The sequence below is a fragment of the Camponotus vicinus genome, unplaced genomic scaffold, assembly GCF_025532165.1.
Source record: "Camponotus vicinus isolate PSW18456_S1 unplaced genomic scaffold, iyCamVici1.0 SCAF_14, whole genome shotgun sequence".
Lineage (NCBI taxonomy): Eukaryota > Metazoa > Arthropoda > Insecta > Hymenoptera > Formicidae > Camponotus > Camponotus vicinus.
The window spans coordinates 7046325-7066372 of NW_028141950.1; the positions used below are offsets into that span (position 1 = coordinate 7046325).

Here is a 20048-nt window from a genome sequence, read left to right on the forward strand (position 1 = left end):
TTCAAGGATTAAAAGTAATTTATTTCTCATATATGTATAAGCGTTTTTTACCTCATGCTATAAATTTGGCAGTTTATCTTGTATACATAAGCTATAACATTTAAATTTAAATATGAAATGTTGCCTGTAATAGGAGAGAGCGATGTATCAACCATTCGACTCTTCCTGTTTTGAGTTTGGAACTCCTTTTTTCCGCTTCGAAACAAATGTCGTTTTCCCGAAAATCAGGATAAAAGTATGCAAAATATTATCCCCATCGACGTAGTAACGAAAAATAATAGTAGTAATCGAACATGTAACGAGTTAATTGGCTCGATATTCGGGAACAAGAAGATCCATTTTGCATTTATATATGACGGGACTACTTTTTCTATCACGGCAATTTTCTCGGAAGAATTTCTATTTAGAAGAAGACCGAAAGGGACGAGTCCTCTCTACAAAATCGGATCGGAGCTCTTTCTATTCTGATTCACGATATATCTCCTGTTAGATTGCAATAAATCTTTATCATATAATTTAATTTTATGTTAATTTTACATTTATTTTATAATTTAATTTTATTCATTTTATTACTCTTCCGTCTTTATCATTTGGCCATTCTATACGTACACATTTTGAGGACAAGGAAAACCGCTTATATATAAATTTATATTTTTCTCCAAACGCCTTTGTGCCCGTATGATGTGCTCGTATAATAATACAATAATATCTTTTTCTTCTTCTTTTTTTCCAGCTGATAAAAATGGTAATCATAAATACAATGACGATTCATTCCAATATGATGGTACGCAGCATAAAAAGCAGTTAGTATCTATGTCGCGCAGTAGTACCTATATCGCTTTCGCATGTTCTGCTTAATTTTCAACGACATATATCTCGATGCTCCAAAAAACTCTCGAATTATCCGTTTTCTTTCACTGTTTATTGAATCATTCATTGAAATGAAATTGATCGGGTTCGTGTACTTGCTGTCGTTTCGTAGTCATCTAAGTGCGGCTCCGATAAATGTGACCTCTGACATAAGTATGCTCATTAGGAGAATAATATGGACTAATTGGAATCAGTCCAACATCGAATTCAATCCTGATTCCATTCTCGACACGGTAAATGAAAGTTTTCATTCATCGAAACGAGGATTAAAATCTTTATTGTTTCGATTAATTTCTTCAATGTTGTTGAAAGTGATAGAAAGTGATTTGCTGTTACTGGCCGCGTTCTCTTATTCAAAACGAAAATCGCATATGTCCGCAAAATAATACTATATCATAGTCTTTAAAAATACATAGAATAATATTTTTGTTGCTTTTGAAAAGTTGATTTAATATTTAATTATTAATATTGCTCACTTAACATTAAATTTCTTTTCTTTTTTTCATTTCAAAATAACGCGAAATATGTATGTTTGCATGCCTATTCCTACAAAAATAAATATATTATGCATTTCGTGTTTCTCAAATTTATTTCCAGTTCACATCAGTTTTTCCTCTTTCTTACACAATCTTTTTTCAGCCGGAGATGATAAGAAAAGCGGGTTATCCTGCGGAATCTCACGTTGTAATAACGGAGGATGGCTATCTCTTGACGTTACATCGTATCCCAGGTGGCAACGATTCTTTACCCGTGCTGCTGCAGCATGGTCTTTTATGCAGCTCCGCTGACTGGGTTGTTCTTGGCAAAGGCAAAGCATTGGGTATGATCGTCAATCAATTTTTAAATTCAAATATGTATCACAAAACCGTTATCATATCACTAACTTCGTTTCTATCGTAAAAATGCCACAAAATTTGAAAGTTCGTATTATATATATATATATATATATATATATATATATATATATAATATGATACATGAAAATGTAAGTAATATGATAAATACACATACAATATTTTTTTATTTTAGCTTACTTATTAGCGGATCGGAGATACGATGTTTGGTTGGGCAATTTTCGAGGTAATACATACTCGAAGGCACATATTTCCCTATCTCCTTTGAATTCGACATTTTGGAATTTCAGGTATAAAATAATATAAAATAAAATACTAGTATAAAATAGGAGTAATGGTATTATAAAAATAAAATAATAATATTTGTTTTAATTTAACGCAAGGAATAGTTTAACTTATTATATATATATATATATATATATATATATATATATATTCATTTATTTTTTTTTCATTTACTTATATTTTCAAAAATGCATTGTTTTCAAGATATCTCACCTCTTATTATATAGCCAATACATTTGCTATTTTTCTTGAGTTTTGATTTAAGTCATTCTTTGTGCAAAATTTTAATTTCTACTTTTACAGAATACCTTACATATCATATACATATGTATGTAATATATTTATTTTGTCTATACATGTATGTGTGATCGTGTACATATTTATATATTTTATGACATATCGAATGAATTTTTCATTAGCTTTCACGAAATGGGCATCTATGATTTACCCGCGATGATTACATTTATCACGAATATGAGATCCCAACCATTGCACACATATATTGGTCATTCTATGGGCACAACTAGTTTTTTTATAATGGCATCAGAGCGTCCGAAAATCGCTCAAATGGTGCAAATGATGATCGGTCTTGCGCCAGCAGTTCTTATAAACCACATGAAGAGTCCGGTACGATACTTGAACCCATTTATAAGTGAGATTGAGGTAAAGTAATATAATGATGATACTGTTAAAAGATATATAATGTATTATCACGTAATAATAATATATAATAGTTTAAATAATATCAAAAAATAAAGCATAATTTTATACTTTTGTCAGATAAAGTTTGTAAACTGTTATTATCTGAATTAGAAAAAATAATAAACGGCATTGGAAGTAAATGTTATGGCACTTAAAAAAAAAAAGCAATATAATGTTAGTAATAATCAAACTGACATTACTGATTAGCTACTTAAATCTAATAATCGATTCATATAAATACTAGACTGTGATTGATTGATGCTCATTTACAGCTTATGTCTTTTTATACGTTTTTGACTTAATGTACTATTTTTCAATTCTTATTCTACCAATCAGAATGAAACAAATTCCTGGCAAAATAAAAAAAAAGTATTAAAATCATCAAAAATTTTGTAAAAAAAGAATCTATTGCATTTCACAATTATATTTCTTTGTCTTACAATATATAATAAATTAGAAATGCAATTGATTCCCTTTTTGCAAAATTTTCGAAAATTTTAATTCTAAACTTTACAAATTTACATCCTTTTTCATATTTGTTTACTGTACATATTCAATTTTTGGTTTCAATTTTAGAAGAAGATACCTTCGACGAGTTAAAATTAAAATATCTTTTGAAGCTTCTATTAAGATTAACTTAAGTTGTTAAAAAAATTTGTTAAAAATTTATTAATTCATTTTCAAAATCGTTAAAACTCTCGAATAAAGAAGAATTACAATTAAATTACATAACGATTAAGAGATTTTCAATTACAGATAGTGATGCGATTGTTCTTCCACGATGAATTCTTCCAAAGCGACTTTGTGAGATTTCTCTTGAAAAACATCTGCGACCAGAATATTAGTCTCGGAGAGATCTGCTTCAATTTCATGTTTATGATCTGGGGTGATGATCGCGAACAGTTTAACAATGTAAGTAATAATATAAGTATGTAAGTAACAATAATTTGCTGTTGAACTACAACTCCGATCGAATCTATGAATACCGTATTCCGTGATGATTTCAAGATCACACTTCAGGTGGAACTTTATATATATATCATTATTGTTTTCTATTTATTGTTAGACTCTACAGCCTGTCATCTTGAATCATTTCCCGAACAGCGTCTCGGCTAAAACGCTACTGCATTACGCCGAAATATTTGAATCGGGGAAGTTTCGCAAATACGATTACGGTCGCGTGAAAAATCTGTTGATCTATAATTCTATGGACCCACCGAATTACGATTTATCGAATATTACAGTATCAGTCGCGTTGTTTTATGCCGATAATGACTGGTTAATCAGCACAGAGGTAAGCACAATGGAAAATAAGTATTTATTTAAATAATGGAAATGTATATAGAGCAAGGAATCACTTGAACGTATATAAACCGAATCTTAAATTACTTAATTGGAAAGGTAATTGAAAAGAAATTGCATACAATAACTCACAAAAATATTTCTTCAAGGATGTGAAAAGATTATACCATTTACTGGCCAATGTAGTGGATATGTACGAAGTACCGTGGTCTAAATTCAATCACCTGGATTTTATATGGGCAAAAGATGCGTCAAAACTCGTATACGACAGGATTCTCAAGATCATGGGAAGCGATAATCCAAAGAGCGTTACATCAGTAGAATAATATTGTCAACAATCAAAATTAAAGATAAATGTTACGCGCTAGATCTTCAGTAATATTGATGATTGTAATTGTTCATTTAATGAAACGTAAACTTATAATATCTTAGTATTATTTACAATATCCAAAAATGTTTATTAAACGTTTAAAGATTTGGGAGCAACATTGTTTTTATAACTTGCAGATGGAACAACTAATTTAAAAATATTTAATTTCCAGTTATTTTTCATCTGTCTTGTCTTATATATGATTATTAGGCCTATGTTGTGGTTTTTTTAGATGTTCAATATTATATTCATTCTGGTGTTTGTATCATTTGATTTTATTTTTGCGATTTCAGTATACACATTTTCCGAATTATGCAATACACAAGACTTCAGTAATTTTTTTTTATGTACTTTCTAACCGTTTGTAATAAAAATAATTATAATTAATCTTCTTGTTTTTTTTTTAATTTGCAGTAAACGATACAATATTATATATATATATATATATATATAAATTTATATATTATATATATTGTAACTACTGCTGTTAGCTTTATTGTTCTATATTGCAATTTCGGTAATTTACCTTCTACAATATACATTTTCCGAAATGCGTTATGATTATATGGCTAAGATGATATAATTTTTTCTTTCTTCACTTTATAGCTAATAAAAGAAAATCGCCAATAAAATAAAGATTTGTTATAACATTAAATAATTAACTATTACTCGCAGTAGTATTTATTTCACTTTTACTTTTATACTTATTTTCTTGGATAATACGTCGCAAAATTCTTACATCGTTCATTTTTTAAATTTTTTATTAAATCACTCTATCGATCGATGCTATGAGATTGATCGCGATCGTACATATGTATTTAGTGTCATTTTGCGGTCATTCCGATTCAGTGCTGGCAAATGTTATTACACTCGATCCAAGTGCAAGAGAATATCTTGAATTAACTGGATTTAATCGAAAAACATTAAAATCTCTATGTAATTCTCAAAACGATAAATGTATCTTTATAACACTGCAAATCTCAATGTGTTAATGTAACTCATTTCATTTGTGTAATTTCCAGAAAACACGTTTATACATGTTATTTAAGTACATATAATTGTGTAATGTATTAATTTTATACGAATCTTACATGTTATAATGAGAATATGTATGGAAACGTATGAAAAAATAACACACTTCTTTATTCAACGTTTGGGACGTGTTATAAAGAAGTGTTTGTTCTTGATTTACACGTCTCAGCAGCTTAACACATTTAATGTCTTACACAGATATCAAAATTATACAAATTGAAACTACATATATGTAAAATTTTTAATGTATATACTAATATTGCTAATAATATTATTATATAAATTTCTAATAATATTAATATTATAAATTATATTGCTTTGATTTTTTAAAGTAATGTTTACTTATAATAAATTTACAAATAATTTATTAAATATTATATTCTTGTCATGTATGATAAACCCAGGTAGCACACGGTCGTTTTATATACGTTTCTTAAACGTATCCAATATTTTTTAACCGTAAAGCATTAATAAGAAACGTTCCTATAGAAACGCTTTTAAAACTATAGTTAAGGAAATGTATTTTTCACGTTTCTATAGACAAAATAAAAACTAATTTTTATTAATTTCAAATTAATTTTAAACTATATATACATATGTACATACATATACATATACATACATACATACAGTACCCTCCATAAGTTTGGAAACACTCTATAAAGGTGTAGGCAATAATATTAGAATTTAAGTCGATTTCGACAGCGATCGATTAACGAACGTTATTTCGACCGACTCTATTTTGTTTTGGGGCTGGTAGCTCTCTCTCTTTCGAAACGGGAGTTATCTCCTCGAAAGTCAAAACCGTAATGTGTCGAATTTGATCCCTACCACCGAGACTGCGACTAATCAGAGCGATAGAATTTAGCTAGCGGTAACAATTGGTCCGACAATTTGTAGTAGGGAGATCCTTCCCGATCGATCTATTTAAGCGATACTTTCGTGAGATCGCTCTCTTTTCCGTGGAAGAGCCTACCGACGACCTCTTAGAAAGAGCGGTTATTCGGCCGAGTTGCTCCCCCTATGCAAGTCCAATTGTACTGGCGAGGAAAAAGGACGGCGGCCATCGATTATGTATTGACTACCGCGAACTAAATAAGATTACCGTGCGTGATAATTTTCCAACGGAATTAATCGACGATAATATCGAGTGCGAGAAAGAGAATGCTACTCACATGCAGGTTCTCTGATCATGTGCACGTTGAGCATCCTCTTTCCTCCATCCTTCTTCTTCTGACGTATCACTGTTTATCAGTTTAATTTCAAACTGAATTTTAAATAATTTATTTAATAATCTGGATTCCTTGTTGGGATTTAGAATATTAAACAGATTATTTGAAATCAGACAGAAAAAAACTTTTAGACGGCATGATGCTGTGTGGGTTAATATAATTGTTAAAGGTTAAAGTTAAAGAAAAAGTAAAATTGTTCAAGATAAAATTTTATTTAAAATAAACATATACGTTATTTGAAAGTCAAACAATCGTATTTGTTAAATCGAATATTAGTTTGGTTGGACTATTCCAATAATTAAATTTATTTGACTTCAGCAAAATTTGTTAAATCCAAAGAAATATTTCTCTCTGTGTACGTTTCAGCAAACTGAACGATTCTGATTGTCATCATTCGCATTAATATTAATCAAGATTTAGTGTGAAATATTTATCATTTATTTAAATTGTCTATATAATATTATCCTATCGATATAACATTGCTTAAATTTTTATTCTTCATAAGCTTGAATGCTCTCTCATACACAAGTTTGGGCGCATCCTTAGCCCATATAAAATCCAGATGATTGAATTTGGGACACGGCACTTCGTATATATCCACTACATTGGGAAGTATGCGGTACAATCTTTTCACATCCTTGAAGAAATACTTTTGTCAATTATTGATTTTGTCAGCTTCACAATTAACTCTATAAATCTCTGTTACGTATTACTTACGACGATATTAACTAGCAAATCGCCAGAGCCGTAGAATAATGCGATAGGTACCGTGATATTTGCCAGATCGTAGTTCGGAGGTTCAGCCGAATTATATATCAACAGATTTCTCGCGCGACCGTAATCATATTTGCGAAACTTGCCCGAATGGATTTCTTGAAGATAGTGTTCTATTGCCTTAACCGAGAAGCCGTCCAGGAAGTCACTTAAGATGATGCGTTGCAAGGTCTAAGAATAAATAGAGAATAATAAAGATATATACAAAGATATATGTTAAGTTAAATCTACAACAATCTATAGTCGAGCAATTTAAAATATGATAATCGAAGCTTGGATGGAATTATACTTCGATCGCGATATTCGCGAAATTATGTACTCACGTAATTAAATTGTTCCCGATTATCACCCCATAACATAGACATTATATTGTAGCAGATCTTTCCGGCGATGTTTTGTTCGCAAATATTTTTCAAAAAAAATCTCACAAAATCGCTCTGGAGAAATTCACCGTGGAAAAACAATTGCATCACTATCTGCAATTGAAAATCTCTTAATCGTGATGTAATTTACTTTTAATTTTTCTTTATTAAAGTTTTAACGATATAACTTTAAGAATAAATTAGGAAATTTTTATCTAGTTTTTTCAACATATTACATTAATTTATAAAAGCTTCGAGAATTGCTCCAATTTTAATTTTAAATCATTGAAGAATATCTTGTTAAAATTGGAATCATAAATTCAATATATACGGCATAAACAAATAGGATATGAAGCATGAAAACAGACGTAAGTTTTTGAATGTTTAGAATTAATTTTTTCGGAAATTTGTAAAAAGGGATCCATTGCATTTCTCATTTATATTTCATTGTGGGACAAATCTTCTTTTTCTATTTTGCAAGAAATTTCTTTTATTCTATCGATAGAACAAAAATTGACAAATAATACATTAAGCCAATAATATATAAAAAACATAAGCAGTGTAAACAATAAGCATATGATATAGTACAAGTATTAATATGAATCGAATTTTAGATTTAAATAGCTAATCAGAAATATTGATTTCGTTACTACTAACGTTACATAACTTACATTTTCTTATATGCCGTATTTATTTCTAATGTTGTTAACATTATTTTTTCTTCTTTAGATAATAGTTTACAAACTTTATTTGTAACAAAAAAAAATAAAATGTACTCTATTTTTTATGTTGTTTTTCAATTTCTTCAGGTATACATGATAATAAATTATATACAAGGTGTATCTGAAATGATGCACTAAACTTTAGGAACGTATTCTAGAGGTCAAAATAAGACTTTTTTTTTCTTATGAACATGGGTCCGCAAATGAACCCCCCTCCGAGCTAAAATTCGAAAATGTGTGAAATTGACCAAACACCCGCAACGCAAATTTATTTATCTCTCAAGAGAGGGTGATAGGTAACGTCAAAACCTTTTTTTTCTTTTCTGAAATACAGCCAATTTTTAATTTTTTCCCCAAACTTTAGGGGCCTCTAGCTCGGAGGGGGGTTCATTTGCGGACCCATGTTCATAGGAAAAAAAGTCCTCTAGAATATGCTCCTAAAGTTTAGTGCATCATTTCAGATACACCCTGTATATAAGATATATATATATATATATATATATATATATATATATATATCAGATAGGTTGAAAAGCTCTGGAGCTAAAATTGTTATTAACTATTTTGGTCTCCATAGAATTGCCATTGCAAAATCATAATTATAATTCAGGAACTTGACAAAGTAACGTAAACCAAGTTTTCTATTCCGACAAAAACAGTACGTGAAATCCACGTTATTACCACGTAGACTAATATCGTTGAATCCACGTGGATATTCGAGTGGATAATCCGCTCAAAAACGGTACTAGAATCTACGTGGAATCTATGTGAAAATTTCATGAACTTTCGAGACATATTACTTTTTTCATTTTTGATAAGTGAATATCTTGGACATTTATAAAAGTATATAAATACACTCAGCCATAAGAATAATTTTATTTTTATTTATATTTTATTTTTAATATACGCAATAAATAAGCTATCTCCCATTTATCCGTTTAATTTCAAATAATCTGTTCCATATTCTGAATCCCAACAAGCGATCCAGATTATTAAACAAATTATTTTAAATTAAATCAGTTTATTAAATTAAACTGACTAAAGGACCTTCTACAATGAAAATAATATCGGTGGAGTGGACGGTGGAGTAAAGCGTAAGACTAGGAGTAATGCGAAATGGAAAAGAACCATTCGCTTACGCCTTACTCCACCGTCCACTCCACCAATATTACTTCCATCGTAGACGGTCCTTAAAAGAAAAAATAAACTTCGGACCGTGTTAGTATCAGTTCTTTATATACACTTTATTACGAAAAGTTGAATACGAGTTAGCTAATTTGATGCAGCGCCGCAAAGCGAGGAAGCATATTCTATATACATATGTACTATTACATATTTAGAAACATACAGATATAATCATTTTTTTAGCAAACTTTTTTATCTTTCTGAAAGATTTCAGAAATATTGCAAATACAATATTATATAAAATATAAATATTATAATATTATAATATAATTATAAAAAATATGATGCAGGTATATTTCTGAAATATTTCAGATACAAAATTACAATTGAAAAATTTTAATAAAATATCTTTTAACATTACAATATTACCGAGTCGTTGAATGATTAATCATAATTTCAATAGAAATATCCACATGAAATCTACATTGATATTTCGAGAATAAAGTACTTCGATGTAATAATGAAAAAAGAAAGTTGTATCCACGTAGATAATTCGTGGATAAATCTGCATCCATGTAAGCCACGTAAAATACGTGGATTCGACGAGGATGTGACGTAACTGTTTTTGTCGGGATATACGTGTTTTTTCTTGAGATGCATTTATGAGATTGCGGTATTCGTATAAATTTCACGAAAAGTGAAACATTTTTAGTGGTTTGAGACATCGACTCTATCATTATCTAACAAAATATCAAAGTGTTTATTATTATTTTTTACATGAAAATGAATACAAGAATATCAATTTCATTAATAAATGAATCGTGCTTTATTTTTAAGGATATTTGTATTTTTTTTGTTTCAAGAGTACGTAATCCTTTATTGCGAAAATAAAGAAATAAAAATAAAAAAATAATAACAATAAAATAAAAACAAAAAAATATTTCTTATAAAATGAAAATGTTTGGTACCTTTATACCGTTGTGCGTAACATTTATATTTGCTGAGAAAATGATATTATAACAAAAATAACAATTTACGAAGAAGCATAATAAAAATAGGGAATACAACAAGTTTTAAGTTGTCAATGGAATACGTTTAATATATTGTATGCTGACGATATGTATCGCGAAACTGCTGACAAACTGTTACTGTACAAAAATATTTAACAGCATTGCCACAATTTTCATCTATGAATAATAAATTATTGCTCGTCCAAATGTAATTGTCGATCAATCATGAATAATTTAATGTCCCCCTTTAAGTTAAAAATACAGAAAAAGGTGAAATAGGAAGACAAAATACTTAACATTAAAATGTTGGTTTTTTTATTATGCACATTCGTATTTCATGTCAAATATTACCAATAAATTCGTTGAGTAAAGGCTGATCCTCCCAGTAGAACACTTTGTTAGAGAAAATAAAAAATTGCAGAAAATTAATTGTAAAAGTCGTGAGCGGTTCTAAGTAAATCTACCATTTTTCTTTTCATACTTAAGCGGTAAAAAATGTAAAGAAAAATTAAGTAACGCGATTTTACCAGTAATCGAGATATCAGAATCATGCATACGCATATAATATAATTGATCTATAAGGAATCTCAAGTAATTAAAATTTCGCGATATGATAAATAGGCTTGCGCAATAAACCGGTATAACAAATATATACTTGAATATCGCGTATCGGGCCATGAATCGATTCCATAAAATAAATAACAACTTTATTCCATACGACGAAGGTGATAAATATCAAGCAGACCGTTATTATATAAAGAAATAGACATGTGACATTCTTCCATAATAAACTTGATAAAGGATAACGGGCCCTTGCGTAACTTGTACATTATCTGCTTCCATAATGACTAGAAGTGATTTAGAAACAAGTTTGCAAGATTAATTCTTGTTCAATGCTTATAACATGCGCATTAGAACTTTTCGATTTTCACAATCCAAATAAAGAAAATTTTTTTGAACAGCAACGAACGTTCGCCTTTTATTATTGTAATTTGAGTCTTATAATAAACTAATAAAAAAAAGGAGGAAGTGTAGTTTCTTCCCTATGCTCCAACTATCGCGCTGTGGCACTTATGTGCCATTTTCGATTTAATTTTTGATTCGTATTTTTATTTTTGGAAATGTCTTGCTTGTATGATTAATAATACAATATTTTTTAATATCTTTTAATATCATTTTCTAATTCTTCTTTTTCAGCTGCTAAAAAATAGTCGTAAATAACGATGCATTCTAATTTGATAGTACGCAGCGTGTTAAAAGCAGTTAGTATCTATGTTGCGCAGTAGTATCCATAACGCTTTCGTGTGTAACGCTTAATTTTCAACGATATATATCTCGATACTCGGAAAAACTCTCGAATTATCCGTTTCCTTTCACTGCTTATTGAATCATTCATTAATAAAATGAAATTGATCGGGTTCATGTATTTGCTGTCGTTTTGTAATCATCTTAGTGCGGCCCCGATAAATGTGATCTCTGAGATAAGTATGCTCATTAGGAGAATAATATGGACTAATTGGAACCAGTCGAACATCGAATTCAATCCTGATGCCATTCTCGACACGGTAAATGAAAGTTTTCATTCACAGAAACGAGGATTAAAATCTTTAACGTTTCGATTAATTTCTTCAATGTTGTTGAAAGTGATAAAAAATAATCTGATGTTTCTTGCCGCGTTCTCTTATTCAAAACGAAAATCGCATAGCTGCGCAAAATTATTTATTATACTCTTTAAAGATACATAGGAGAGTATTTTTATATATTTTTGTCGCTTTTAAAGAGTTGATTTAATATTTAATTATTAATACTGCTCAATTAACATTAAATTTCTTTTCTATCTTTATTTTAAAATGTAAAATAACGTGAAATATGTATGTCTGCATGGCTATGCCTATGAAAATAAATATATTACGCATTTTTCGTTGCTCAAATTTATTTCAAGTTCAGATCAGTTTTTCCTCTTTCTTACACAGTCTTTTTTCAGCCGGAGATGATAAGAAAAGCGGGTTATCCCGCGGAAGCTCACGTTATAATGACGGAGGATGGCTATCTCTTGACGTTACATCGTATCCCAGGTGGCAACGATTCTTTACCCGTGCTGCTGCAGCATGGTTTTTTATGCAGCTCCGCTGACTGGGTTGTTCTTGGCAAAGGCAAAGCATTGGGTATGATCGTCAATCAATTTTTAAATTCAAATATGTATCACAAAACCGTTATCATATCACTAATTTCGTTTCTATCGTAAAAATGCCAAAAGTTTGAAAGTTCGTATTATACACAGGGTGTTAGAAAAGTCTGGAAACGGTCAAATATCTCGAAAACGAAACGTTTCTAAGAAAAATGTTTCGAACCAAAGTTGTAGGATTTCAAAAGATCTGTTTACCGGCGCTATGAGTTTAATCTTGGGTGGCGTTGCCAAGGTCAGAGCAAGGTCACCTAGAATTTTTTGAATGGGACCCCCTATTTTTTATTACTTATTCTTGTAGCTCATCTCGAGAGCTTTCCAAAACACTATAATAAAGTATTTCTTCATTGAGTATTTTTTGAGTTATGAGGCTTGAAATAATTTCTTAATTTTATATAAACCATAAAATATCTAATAAAATATTCTATCTAATAAAGTATTAAAACATTTTTCGATTATCTTACCTTAATACTTTTATGTAGAAAATAATGAGAGTAATCAATTAGTGTAAAGAAAAACATAGTTGTTTTTAAGAAAAAATATGTAATTTGCAATTAACAATTCCATATTTTCTCTTAAAAACAACTGTATGTTTTCTTTACACCAATTGATTTAGGTTAGATAATCGAAAAATGAATATTTTACTAGATATTTTATGGTTTATATAAAATTAAGAAATTATTTCAAGCCTCATAACTCGAAAAGTACTCAATGAAGAAATACTTTACTATAGTGTTTTGGAAAGCTATCGAGATAAGCTACAAGAATAAGTAATAAAAAATAGGAGGTCCCATTCAAAAAATTCTAGGTGACCTTGCTCTGACCTTGGCGACGCCACCCAAGGTTAAACTCATAGCACCAGTAAATAGATCTTTTGAAATCCTACAACTTTGGTTGGAAACATTTTTCTCAGAAACGTTTCGTTTGCGAGATATTTGACCGTTTCCAGACTTTTATAACACCCTGTATATACAGGGTGTCCGATTCCTGAGTGACCAAACAAAAAGTAGTAGTAGATTGGGTCAAACTGAGAAGAAAAGTCCTCTACCATTTTGCAAAATTCGCAATAATTATTAAAAAATAAACAAAAATGTCTCGGTACATGGGAAGCGGTAAACCGCTTGTAGTGTGTGATTATTAAGTGATCAAACGAAAAGTGGTGATAGATTGGGTCAAACTGAAAAGAAAAGTCCTTTACCATATTGCAAAAATCGCAATAATTATTAAGTTGTAGGCAAAAATGTCTCAGAGTATAAGAAGCGGTAGACAGATCGCTTCTCATGCGCCGAAACATTTTTGCTTATTTCTTAATAATTATTGCGAATTTTGCAAAATAGTAGAGAACTTTTCATCTCAATTCGATCCAATCTACCACTAGTTTTTGTTTGGTCACTCAGGAATCGGACACCCTGTATAATATGATACATGAAAATGTAAGTAATATGATAAATGCACATACAATATTTTTTTATTTCAGCTTACTTATTAGCGGATCAGGGATACGATGTTTGGTTGGGCAATTTTCGAGGTAATACATACTCGAAGGCGCATATTTCCCTATCTCCTTTGAATTCGACATTTTGGAATTTCAGGTATAAAATAATATAAAATAAAATACTAGTATAAAACAGGAGTAATGGTATTATAAAAATAAAATAATAATAATTTTTGCAATAATTGTTTAATTTAACGCAAGGAAAAGTTTAACTTATTATATATATATATATATATATATATATATATTTATATATATTTAATTATTTATATTTTCGAAAATGCATTGTTTTCAAGATATATCACCTCTTATTTTATAGCCAATACATTTGCTATTTTTCTTGAGTTTTGATTTAAGTCATTCTTTGTGCAAAATTTTAATTTCTGCTTTTACAGAATATCTTATATATCATATACATATGTATGTAATATATTTATTTTCTCTATACATGTATGTGTGATCGTGTACATATTTATATATTTTATGACATATCGAATGAATTTTTCATTAGCTTTCACGAAATGGGCATCTATGATTTCCCCGCAATGATTACATTTATCATGAATATGAGATCCCAACCATTACACACATATATTGGTCATTCTATGGGCACAACTAGTTTTTTCATAATGGCGTCAGAGCGTCCAAAAGTCGCTCAAATGGTGCAAATGATGATCAGTCTCGCGCCAGGAGTCTTTATAAATCACATGAAGAGTCCGATACGATACCTGACCTCATTTATGAATGAGATAGAGGTAAAGTAATATAATGATGATACTGTTAAAAGATATATAATGTATTATCACGTAATAATAGTTTAAATAATATCAAAAAATAAAGCACATTTTTATACTTTTGTCAGATAAAGTTTGTAAACTGTTATCTGAATTAGAAAAAATAATGTTAACGGCATTGGAAGTAAATGTTATGGCACTTAAAAAAGAAAGCAATATAATGTTAGTAATAATTAAACTGACATTTTCTGATTAGCTACTTAAATCTAATAATCGATTCATATAAATACTAGACTGTGATTGATTGATGCTCATTTACAGCTTATGTTTTTTTATACGTTTTTGACTTAATGTACTATTTTTCAATTCTTATTCTACCAATAGAATGACAACAAATTCCTGGCAAAATAAAAAAAAAAGTATTAAAATCATCAGAAATTTTGTAAAAAAAGAATCTATTGCATTTCACAATTATATTTTGTCTTACAATATATAATAAATTAGAAATGCAATAGATTCTTTTCTAACAAAATTTTCAAAAATTTTAATTCTAAACTTTACAAATTTACATCTTTTTTCATGTTTGTTTACTATACATATTCAATTTTTGGTTTCAATTTTAGAAGAAGATACCTTCGACGAGTTAAAATTAAAATATCTCTTGAAGCTTTTATTAAGATTAACTTAAGTTGTTAAAAAAATTTGTTAAAAATTTATTAATTCATTTTCAAAATCGTTAAAACTCTCGAACAAAGAAGAATTACAATTAAATTACATAACGATTAAATGATTTTCAATTACAGATAGTGATGCGATTGTTCTTCCACGATGAACTCTTCCAAAGCGACTTTATGAGATTTCTTTTGAAAAACATCTGCGACCAGAATATTAATCTCGGAGAGATCTGCTCCAATTTCATGTTTATGATCTGGGGTGATGATCGCGAACAGTTTAACAATGTAAGTAATAATATAAGTATGTAAGTAACAATAATTTGCTGTTGAACTACTACTCCGATCGAATCTATGAATATCGTATTCCGTGATGATTTCACGATCACTTCAGGTGGAACTTTATATATATATCATTATTGTTTTGTTACTTATTGTTAGACTCTACTGCCTGTCATCTTGAATCATTTCCCAACCAGCGCCTCGGCTAAAACGCTACTGCATTACGGCCAAATAATTGTATCGGACAAGTTTCGCAAATACGATTACGGTCGCGTGAAAAATCTGTTGATCTACAATTCTATGGACCCACCAAATTACAATTTATCGAATATCACAGTACCAATCGCGTTGTTTTACGGGAATAATGACTGGATAGTCCAGACAGAGGTAAGCAATGGAAAATAGGTATTTATTTAAATAATGGAAATGTATATAGGAAGGAATCACTTGATTGTATATAAATCGAATTTTAAATTACTTAATTGGAAAGGTAATTGAAAAGAAATCGCATACAATAACTCACAAAAATATTTCTTCAAGGATGTGAAAAGATTATACCATTTACTGCCCAATGTAGTGGACATGTACGAACTGCCGTGGTCTAAATTCAATCACATGGATTTTATGTGAGCTAAAGATGCGTCAAAACTCGTATACGACAGGATTCTCAAGATTATGAGAAGAGAAAATCCAAACAACGTTACATCAGTAAAATAATATTGTCAACAATTAAAATTAAAGATAAATGTTACACGCTAGATCTTCAGTAATATTGATGATTGTAATCGTTCATTTAATGAAACGTAAACTTATAATATCTTAGTATTATTTACAATATCCAAAAATGTTTATTAAGCGTTTATAGATTCGGGAGCAACATTGTTTTTATAACTTGCAGATGGAACAACTAATTTAAAAACATCTAATTTCCAGTTATTTTTCATCTGTCTTGTCTTATATAAGATTATTAGACCTATGTTGTGGGTTTTTTTAGATGTTCAATATTATATTCATTCTGGTGTTTGTACCATTTGATTTTATTTTTGCGATTGCAGTGTACACATATTCCGAATTATACGATACATAATACTTCAGTAATTTTTTTTTATGTACTTTCTAACCGTTTGGAATAAAAATTATTAATCTTCTTGATTTTTTTTTAATTTGCAGTAAACGATACAATATCATATATATATATATATATATATATATATATATATATAAATTTATATATTATATATATTATATTGTAACGTACTTGCTGTTAGTTTTATTGTTTTATATTGCAATTTTGGTAATTTACCTTCTGCAATATACATTTTCCGAAATGCGTTGTGATTATATGGCTAAGACGATACTATTTTTTCTCTCTTCACTTTATAGCTAATAAAAGAAAATCGCCAATAAAATAAAGATTTGTTATAACATTAAATAATTAACTATTACTCGCAGTAGTATTTATTTCACTTTTACTTTTATACTTATTTTCTTGGATAATACGTCGCAAAATTCTTACATCGTTCATTTTTTAAATTTTTTATTAAATCACTCTATCGATCGATGCTATGAGATTGATCGCGATCGTACATATGTATTTAGTGTCATTTTGCGGTCATTCCGATTCAGTGCTGGCAAATGTTATTACACTCGATCCAAGTGCAAGAGAATATCTTGAATTAACTGGATTTAATCGAAAAACATTAAAATCTCTATGTAATTCTCAAAACGATAAATGTATCTTTATAACACTGCAAATCTCAATGTGTTAATGTAACTCATTTCATTTGTGTAATTTCCAGAAAACACGTTTATACATGTTATTTAAGTACATATAATTGTGTAATGTATTAATTTTATACGAATCTTACATGTTATAATGAGAATATGTATGGAAACGTATGAAAAAATAACACACTTCTTTATTCAACGTTTGGGACGTGTTATAAAGAAGTGTTTGTTCTTGATTTACACGTCTCAGCAGCTTAACACATTTAATGTCTTACACAGATATCAAAATTATACAAATTGAAACTACATATATGTAAAATTTTTAATGTATATACTAATATTGCTAATAATATTATTATATAAATTTCTAATAATATTAATATTATAAATTATATTGCTTTGATTTTTTAAAGTAATGTTTACTTATAATAAATTTACAAATAATTTATTAAATATTATATTCTTGTCATGTATGATAAACCCAGGTAGCACACGTTCGTTTTATATACGTTTCTTAAACGTATCCAATATTTTTTAACCGTAAAGCATTAATAAGAAACGTTCCTATAGAAACGCTTTTAAAACTATAGTTAAGGAAATGTATTTTTCACGTTTCTATAGACAAAATAAAAACTAATTTTTATTAATTTCAAATTAATTTTAAACTATATATACATATGTACATACATATACATATACATACATACATACAGTACCCTCCATAAGTTTGGAAACACTCTATAAAGGTGTAGGCAATAATATTAGAATTTAAGTCGATTTCGACAGCGATCGATTAACGAACGTTATTTCGACCGACTCTATTTTGTTTTGGGGCTGGTAGCTCTCTCTCTTTCGAAACGGGAGTTATCTCCTCGAAAGTCAAAACCGTAATGTGTCGAATTTGATCCCTACCACCGAGACTGCGACTAATCAGAGCGATAGAATTTAGCTAGCGGTAACAATTGGTCCGACAATTTGTGGTAGGGAGATCCTTCCCGATCGATCTATTTAAGCGATACTTTCGTGAGATCGCTCTCTTTTCCGTGGAAGAGCCTACCGACGACCTCTTAGAAAGAGCGGTTATTCGGCCGAGTTGCTCCCCCTATGCAAGTCCAATTGTACTGGCGAGGAAAAAGGACGGCGGCCATCGATTATGTATTCACTATCGCGAACTAAATAAGATTACCGTGCGTGATAATTTTCCAACGGAATTCGACGATAATATCGAGTGCGAGAAAGAGAATGCTACTCACATGCAGGTTCTCTGATCATGTGCACGTTGAGCATCCTCTTTCCTCCATCCTTCTTCTTCTGACGTATCACTGTTTATCAGTTTAATAACAAACTGAATTTAAAATAATTTATTTAATAATCTGGATTCCTTGTTGGGATTTAGAATATTAAACAGATTATTTGAAATCAGACAGAAAAAAACTTTTAGACGGCATGATGCTGTGTGGGTTAATATAATTGTTAAAGGTTAAAGTTAAAGAAAAAATAAAATTGTTCAAGATAAAATTTTATTTAAAATAAACATATACGTTATTTGAAAGTCAAACAATCGTATTTGTTAAATCGAATATTAGTTTGGTTGGACTATTCCAATAATTAAATTTATTTGACTTCAGCAAAATTTGTTAAATCCAAAGAAATATTTCTCTCTGTGTACGTTTCAGCAAACTGAACGATTCTGATTGTCATCATTCGCATTAATATTAATCAAGATTTAGTGTGAAATATTTATCATTTATTTAAATTGTCTATATAATATTATCCTATCGATATAACATTGCTTAAATTTTTATTCTTCATACACTGAAAAAACAATTTTGTTGACATAATCAAAATTTGGTAAACCGTTCCAAATAATTTGGTTAATATATGATCAACCAAATATTTTATTGTTCCAACTAAAAAATTTGGTTCCTTGTATTTAGTTCTTACAACTAAAATATTTTTCTTATCTTAAATAAAAATATAATAATAACAACCATATTTTTGGTAGAATTTTATTCTTGCATTATTACAAAATAATCGGCATCAGCCGATTTTACTAAAGAAGTAACACCATTATAGTTAATAATTGACTTAATATTATTACATTCAAAAATTTTCCATTTTGTTGAAAATGAAACGCGATAGGCATATAAATGCCTCGAAAAACTAACTGTTTCTAAAATTTGTAAAATAAAAAACGGTTTTTTTACATTATTTAAACAAATAAAATGTATCATCCCAAAAACAGGTAATAAATCTTTTACACTTAAGGTTAACACAAATTTTGGCTTAAATAAAATGCTTTGAATTTTAATC

General features: G+C 29.2%; 1 protein-coding gene and 2 pseudogenes across 1 annotated transcript; 2 read left to right on the forward strand and 1 right to left on the reverse strand.

Moving 5' to 3' along the window:
* Positions 1 to 881: 881 nt before the first annotated feature.
* On the forward strand, positions 882 to 17106 carry LOC145965274 (lipase 3-like; annotated as a pseudogene).
* On the forward strand, positions 3690 to 4471 carry LOC145965579 (lipase 1 pseudogene; annotated as a pseudogene).
* Positions 6849 to 7851, reverse strand: LOC145965319 (lipase 3-like). Its single transcript, XM_083088774.1, has 3 exons — positions 7745 to 7851; positions 7365 to 7592; positions 6849 to 7284 (listed from the first exon to the last, which is right to left on the reverse strand). The coding sequence occupies exons 1-3, from the start codon at positions 7784 to 7786 to the stop codon at positions 7108 to 7110; spliced, it is 447 nt and encodes a 148-aa protein (XP_082944900.1). The 5' UTR covers positions 7787 to 7851; the 3' UTR covers positions 6849 to 7107.
* Positions 17107 to 20048: the final 2942 nt, after the last annotated feature.